Source organism: Salvelinus fontinalis, chromosome 14 (genome assembly GCF_029448725.1).
Source record: "Salvelinus fontinalis isolate EN_2023a chromosome 14, ASM2944872v1, whole genome shotgun sequence".
NCBI lineage: Eukaryota > Metazoa > Chordata > Actinopteri > Salmoniformes > Salmonidae > Salvelinus > Salvelinus fontinalis.
In genome coordinates, this window is record NC_074678.1 from 34,416,304 (window position 1) to 34,424,527 (window position 8,224).

At 42.5% G+C, this 8,224-nt stretch overlaps 1 protein-coding gene across 1 annotated transcript; it reads right to left on the reverse strand.

Annotated features, from left to right (window-relative positions):
• Window positions 1-3,437: 3,437 nt before the first annotated feature.
• LOC129810713 (relaxin-3 receptor 1-like) lies at window positions 3,438-6,299 on the reverse strand. Its single transcript, XM_055861501.1, has one exon. It carries the CDS (start codon window positions 6,075-6,077, stop codon window positions 4,851-4,853), a length of 1,227 nt encoding a protein of 408 aa, XP_055717476.1. The 5' UTR covers window positions 6,078-6,299; the 3' UTR covers window positions 3,438-4,850.
• Window positions 6,300-8,224: the final 1,925 nt, after the last annotated feature.

Below are 8,224 nucleotides of genomic sequence, written 5' to 3' on the forward strand. Positions count from 1 at the left end.
AAGATGCCGTGTGTTTGTGAAGCGTTCAACAAAAGTAGCAGATTGGTTATCCAGACTGATTCAAAACAAGCGTATTGATGCTGTCACGCTGCCCCAAACGACGACAGACTTGAAAGACAGCATACAACATGGTAGAGCATAGAGACTTTTCATTTTGAAGACGTTTTATTACTGAAGAACTAGTTTAGGCCTATTCTCATGGAGTGCTTGTGTTGACATTAAATAGAAGCCTACGTTTTGAATTGAACCTGCCTCCCTGAGTCTCTGTGTCACGATCGTCTTTAGGTGAATGAGAGGACCAAGGCACAGCGTGATATGAATAGATCCTGGCAGATCCTGGCTGGCGGGCGGCTCTGGCAGATCCTGGCTGGCGGGCAGCTCTGGCAGATATTTAGTATTAGTATTTCTTCCCAAGTCCATGAATCCTGTGTGCGCTGCTCCTGCTGCTGCTTATTACGCTGCTTGGTCCTTTTGTGGTGGGTAATTCTGTCACGATCGTCTTTAGGTGAATGAGAGGACCAAGGCGCATCTTCTTTTATTTTGAAGATGAACACGAACACTAATACAAACTAGACAACAAAAAAAAAACGACCGTGAAGCTACAAAACGAAAGTGCAGACACGCGCTACTAACGTTAAACATAGACAATTATCCACAACCTACCTAATGCCTATGGCTGCCTAAATATGGCTCTCAATCAGAGACAACTAATGACAGCTGTCTCTAATTGAGAACCAATCCAGGCAACCATAGACATACATAAACACCTACACTGAACACAACCCCATGAAATCTACAAAAAAAAAACTATACAATACAAACACCCTATACGAGACAAAAACACACAAACATTCCCCATGTCACACCCTGACCTAAAATAATAAAAAAAACAAAGATAACTAAGGCCAGGGCATGGCACTCTGTACCATGAGATCCCTCCTAGCTCTTCCCAGGCCACATGCATTCAACTGAAGTCGATGAAACAGCCACACATCATAATCATTACAAATTGCCCTTCTTGAAAAAAATGTGTTTACTGCAACCATTTCTACTCATATCCATAGACAGAGATGTTGTTATAAGTAGTAGTCATTATCTCCTCTCCTGTCTAGTTTGAAGTAAAATGAGGCGAGTAACATTCTGTGTATTGAACATCTTTAAATAATCAAGGGTGTGCGTACATTTCTGCCACAATGATACTCTGAGTCACTTCAAAGTGACCCTGATGTCAAAGGGGAGCATCCCTGCCACTGACACACTTTGTTGTCATGAATCTGCGTAGGCATGAGAAGTTTGCCTGAAGTTTGCACTTTGAAAACTGTTGAGATTTCATATTTAGCTGGATCAAAGCTGTGTTAGAGGGTGAGATTCACCAGGAGAGGGAGGATGTAAGATACAGAGGGGGTTGTTGTTGATGGAAATGCAAAGTTGGGAGGAGAGTGTCAGGGATTAATAGTAGGCTTTAGGAATGTGGGAGTTCGTTTTGGCCCAGTTCTTAATGGACTCAAAGATAAGCACCTTCTGGTGCTGCGGGCAACATGAGAGTACATTTAATTCCATCATGGACTTGAAGATTGGAATGTGTGTGTTGTTGGAATGGTCTGAAGAGGTGGAATAATTTGACAGGTACCTGGAAAATTTCCATCAGAGGAAATGATGATGGGGAAAAACTATTCTCTGATGAGAGGAATCACGGCAGATGCTATCTACTGTATACATTTAACCAGGCAATCAATTAATCCTAGGAAGCTTCTGAATGGATCTACATTTCAACTATGAAAGTAATTAATCTGCAGTCCTCCCTGCCATTTATGGCAATCAGTCAATATGAATCACAATCATTCACCTCGGGGAGATAAAGATGAATCCTCCCTTCCTTAGTGAGCTGCTGAATGCATCTCAATACGATTCCTCTTTAGACAGTCTCCCAGTATGTGTTCTGTCTTTCTTTGCTTTCTAAAATCATCGTCCCGTCCCCCGTCCTCTTCCCCGTCCCCATCCTGCCTGATAAAAGAGATGATAAGTACCTTACTAGAATAGGTTTTATGAGTTGGCTTATTACCTCAGGAAGTGCCTCTCAACTCCATCTCCACTCGCTCCTTCAAGTACTGGGGAGAACTTAATAAAACTCTCTTCATTTGAAATAAAGGTTATGGCAATGTGCTTTGGTATTCATAGGCTGTCTCCGTGACCCATTGTACTTCTTATATTATTCATGAGCCTCAATATGTAACATCATTAGTAGAGAGACACTGCACACGTCTAGACTGTAGTTTACTGTCAACTCGTTCCTTTTGCACTTCCAATCACGATATTACCAATTTATATTTCTTAGATGGTTTGCAAATAATTTTCTCATCATGAATCTGAATGTTTTGCTAAGCATTGCTATTAGGCAGTGTCAGCATAAGTAGAAAGAGTGATAAAAGTCAAGTGGAACGTAACAGAATTACAGCAAACACATTTTCCTATGGATATGCATTGGTCCCTGGTCCATCAATGATTCATTGATAAATTGCTGTAAGTGCCTGGGAGAGGAGTTAACAAGGAGACACTGCAGCCCTTGATGGCTAGGTGGTGTCAAAGCATTTCATTTGTTAGGGGTTGACAAAAGAAAGAATCCTCATCATTTCTCAGGCTGAATGTTTGGTAGGGTTTGACAGATGTAGACACCAGAGTTTGTCTTTCAGTGCAGAAGAAGAGTGGCCTGGTGAATTCAGAATTACGCTACATGAGAAAGATAGCCACATTCCTGTCTGCATGTTGAGAATGTCAATGAAAGGCAGGGGTCCCCAAATACATTCAGCCACAGGCAGATTTTCCCTCTGTTGGGGTGCCAGAACATAGGTATAAATCATTTGTACACTGCAAATTGACCGCAATAATCCCAAACAGATATAGTATTTGACAAAAACTGAATATTTTCAAACCTTAATTGTATTGCGATACGATCACATATGTCTCTTTGTTCATGCATGGGAATACTTGGTATATTTTTGCTCAGAAAACTTGGGGGGGACAAATAATATCGGGCCGCCTATTGGTGAACCCTTATTCTAAGGTACTTAACAGCACAATTAGAGCCTCTTCATCACTGGAGCCCTAAACAGTAGGATCTGAATTTGATTACACTGTTGCAGGACAACTTTCCTGCAATGCAGGACATTTTTAACTTGTAGTGTATTTGAGGTTAAAAAAGGCTTCTGAAGTTTGTAATTTCCACTTTGAATTTTCAGACTTCATTTCCCCTTACGAAAAATGTATTAACCCATACAAAATGTCCATTAATTATAATCCACATAATAATTCACATTTCCTGTTGCTGCAGGATTATTTTCCTGCTGTAGAGAACTGGCTCAAATGAAGATCATGCATGTGTATACCACATCCCCATCCATATGCTCTGATTTCAAACACCACCCAATTCATCAAAGGAGGATGTTCAAGTTGACTGGTTTATTTCTTACTTCTACATAATGCACTTGCAATTTCACTAAAATCATATTTCAATCTGTACTAAAACAGTTTATATAGCTAATGAGATCAAGGCAACACAATTACAAAGAGTGGTGAATCACATTAGAAATAGTGTAGCTTTTGCAATATAACCTTTACAGTACATGATTTCACAGAGACTTGTTCACATTCCATTGAAGGTTTCGACTATTTCATACTTTTTTATACATTTCCTTCAAACTGAATTATTAATATAGATATATGACTGGGTAGGAGGATGATATCCCATAATAAATTCACTTTGTATGGCTCAAAGCAAGCAGCGGCTCAGTGTGTGTGCGCAGCTCACGTTTAACAGACAGAGAAAGCAAAGACTGAAAGCAAGGTCGTCTTTTTGTTGCAATGTAATGCAACTTTTCCATTCCTTCAAATCTAAATTGTTTTCTTACATTCTAGTGGACATGCTAAGAGACCCTGACCTTGTGTACAACTGCAGTTAACATTTGTGAGAAATGTTTTCCTTTCATGATCAGCTAATGTGGTGTAAGGCAGTGACGTACAACTTGCTCTCTGTGTGTTCCTCTGATAAACTATTCAGCTCTATCACATATACAATATGTTCCCACCAGCACTCCTTTATTTTTCTATATCAGAAAAAGACATATTATTTGGAGTAAAAACATACTCTACTAACCGGTTACTTGCACACACAACAAAGCTTCCTGGAGAGAGACATTTGCCAACATGGCTCTGGTAATAACAATAACACCAATCAAAATGATATAAAATGAACCATATCAATAGATTATAATTGAGTTCATGTTCTATTTGATGAATTAAAGGATCTATACACCTACCAAGGACAGTTATAGCATAGCAGGACATGACCAAATGCAATAACAAGGTACTGAATTGCATGACAATAACACCCTGCACAGACATTAGTGTGTGGTATCTGAATAAACTCTTGCATCCTATGGACAGTCTCTCATCTATTCGTCATCTCGTGAATACAATCAGCGGCAGAAAGTCTGTTCTGTTGAGTGCAAATTACCCAATTCAAATGATTGAAAACAAATGGATAATTGATGGAGATCATAGGTGGAATGGCGACTTGTGTCTGTTATCTGGCAGGTACAAAGCAGAAGGTGAAGCATTATGGTTTGAACTCATTGAGACCCCTGACATGAGTGCTACGTGTTACATATTCATGGCAAATTACGGGAAGGCTGCACAAGTTCTTAAGAGGCAGAGAAGCACCGGAGGAGACAGATGAAAAACACATCTGGCAAAGAGAATCTGAGTAGGGGGAAAGAAAATAGGGCACATCCTAATGGGCATTCCTTGTGATGGTGCTGTTCCGTCAATCACAACAAACAAATTCATGAAATGCCTCAAACATCCATCTGGACCAGCACCATGTCAGGGGGAGCCTCTGCCACCTTGGCTTTGCGGGGCAGCAAGTTGGTCAGGCTCCTTGGGGAGGTTGTGGCGCGCAGCAGAAGCTCTTTGAGGCCTGTGCGGTACTCACGGCGAATTATGCAGTACAACACAGGGTTGAGGCAGCTGTTGGTGTGAGCCAGACACACAGTCAGCGGGAAGGTGTAGTTCTGGGCGTTGTAATATGCGTTGCTGAAGTGCACCAGGTCAAACTTAATCAGCGCGCCCCACAGCGTCAGCGCCTGGTTGGGCAGCCAGCACAGAAAAAAGGACAGCACCACGATGGCCACCGACTTGGTGACTTTGGACCGGTGCTTGTGGCGGCCTTCCGAGCCCTCCGAGCAGGTCGCTCCGCTGATGCGTTGGCTCAGCACGAAGCGCAGCAGCAGCAGGTAACACACAGTGATGACCACCAAGGGGATGACAAAGCCCAGCAGTACCTTCTGTAGCTGGTACAGCCCCAGGAGCAGCTGAGGGTCCCAGCTGCCCGACTCAGAGAATCGCACCAAACACAGCTCCTCGTCGTACAGCTGGGCACTGGTGGAGTAGATGGCATGGGGCAGGGTGGCCAGCAGCGACACTACCCAGATTCCCAGGCTGATCCACTTGGCACCAGCCGCCGCTGCCCGCCTGCTGTGCATCTTGAGGGCCGTGGTCACCGCGTAGTACCGTGCCACACTCATGGCAGTCAGGAAGAAGACGCTGGCATACATGTTCATGATGGTCACGGAGCTGATGATCTTACACATTACTTTGCCGAAGGGCCAGCGGAAGTCCAGAGCCGTGTCAATAGCCCAAAAAGGGAGTGTGAGAACAAACTGTAGGTCTGTGAGAGCCAAGCCCATTACAAAGCAGTTGATGGAAGACTGCTTCTGACTGTGGCGTGAGTGAAGCAGGTAGAGTGCCAGAGAGTTCCCCACTAGCCCTAGTGCACACACGACGGAGTACACCAGAGCTATCATCACACGCACTGTGATGCTGGAGCCATCGCCCTGTAGTTCCAGGATAGATTCCTTGCTTAAGAAATACAGCCAGCACCGCAGCGACAGGTTACCAGTAGAGCCACCGTAACCCAGTCCTGCATTATCCTCCAGCACCTGCTCACAAACCTCTGGTGCCAGGGTCTGTGCACTGTCATTCTGTTGCATGGCTGAGTGATTCATTCGCAAATCCCTCTGCATGGCATGTTGGAGACGTGTTATGCTCAGAAGTAGAAACCAATAGGAGGAGAAGCGATATTCATGATGAGGGAAAAAGTTGCCTAAATGTCATTTTGAATATACCTGTGCCATTTATTTTCTCTGTGGAGCTGACTTTTAGCTGAATCCAAAATTGTCCTCCTCTGTATAGGTGTCTCTCCTCCTCCGCCACGCGTATCGACTCTAAGTGCATCTCGCATTCTTTTATAGATTCTGCGGGCGCGCGCAAGGCTCAGGCTCAGGCTCGTAATCATCACCACAGCTTCTAGCCTGTCTCCTTAAACAGCCCAGATAATGACATGGTCGTCCTGCAATGTCTGTACACATATCCCATTCGTCATAAATAAAGCTCAATACTTACTGACATTTCATTTAAATCCTGTTTGCTGTGTGTCTTCAATTTCTTTGGTGTGCGTAAAGGTGTTATGGAATTAATTTAGGATTAAACAAAACAAACAACAGATTAATTCACCTGAATGGCCGGTTATGTCCACAACTCTTAAAACACTTAAATGGGCAGTTTGTTCTATTCAAACATCACAGTTGTTCATCTTGCCTTCTCAGGCGATTATGACTCACCCTCAGAATAAACAAAGAGACAGCAGCCTTGAATCAAGAGGTGTTTTCACTTGTACTACTACTTCCTGATTACTCTGAGTGGGAGACATGTTGAACAGGGAGTATGGGGACAGAAAAGAGGCAACGTGCTCACTATGGTCATGTTACTGCTCGGGATCAAATTGGACAATTGGAAAATAACAGATATAATCAATGAACAAATAATCTATCATCTCTTTATGGATGTACTCAACAATGTTGTTTCAACATAATTTGTCAAATTATTGTGACGTGGAATCTACACGGAAAATACATTGGATTTGAAAAAGTCTTTAACATTTTTGGTTTTGATGGTGAAATTGATGTGGAAATGTCAAAAACAGGATTATGTCATCATGGTAACCAATTCTCAACGTAGACAAACCTTGTATAAAATGTGTTGAATTTGTACCTTTAAAACAACGTCAGATCTTCAATTTACAGCCACTATCAGAAAAAAAACTATAGGCTGGGTAGCACCCCCTACTGGAGAATTGATCTATCTACAGTTACCCTTTAGTCTTTCATCCAGGGTTTTAACCAAGCCTTGCTTAGCCTTGATATTTGTCAATGACTACCATTTGAAAGAAAACACTTTGAAGTTTGTGGAAATCTGAAATGAATGTAAGAGAATATAACACATTAGATCTGGTAAAAGATAATACAAACATAAAAACATGCGTTTTCTCATTATTTTTTCTTCATAATCTTTGAAATGCAAGAGAAAGGTCATATAATCAAATATGAGTTTAGGCACAATTTAGATGTTGGCCACCAGATGGCAGCAGTGTGTGTGCAAAGTTTCAGACCGATTCAGTGAAGCAGTCCAGCAGGTAGCCTAGTGGTTAGAACATTGGGCCAGTAACCGAAAGGTTGCTGGATTAAATCCCCGCGCTGACAAGGTAAAAAATCTGTCATTCTGCCCCCTGAGCAAGGCAGTTAACCCACTGTTCCCCGAGCCCGTAGAGGTTAAAAACAAAGTATGGTCACATTTTATTTTCTCTGTTAAACCTACCCTTTGGAATGACTTCGATGGTGACAGTGAATCTATTTAATCACTCATATATCATCAATGATGTTATTTAGGCCTACAGTATACACTGAGTATACCAAACATTAGGAACACCCCTCAGAAGATCCTCAATTCATCAGGGCATGGACTCTACAAGGTGTCGAAAGCATTCCTCAGGGATGCTGGCCCATGTTGATTCCAATGCTTCCCACAGTTGTGTGAAGTTGGTCGGATGTCCTTGGGTGGTGGACCATTCTTGATAAACATGGGAAGTTGTTGAGCGTGAAAAGCCCAGCAGTGTTGTCGCTATTGACAAAAACAGGTGGGCCTGGCACCTACTACCCTGTTCCAAGGCACTTCAATCTTCTGTCTGAACCGTTTACCCTCTGAATGGCACACATACACAATCCATGTCTCAATTGTCTCAAGGCTTAAAAATCCTTCTTTAACCTGTCTCCTCCCCTTCATCCACACTGATGGAAGTGGAATTAACAAATGACATCAATAAGGGATCATAGTT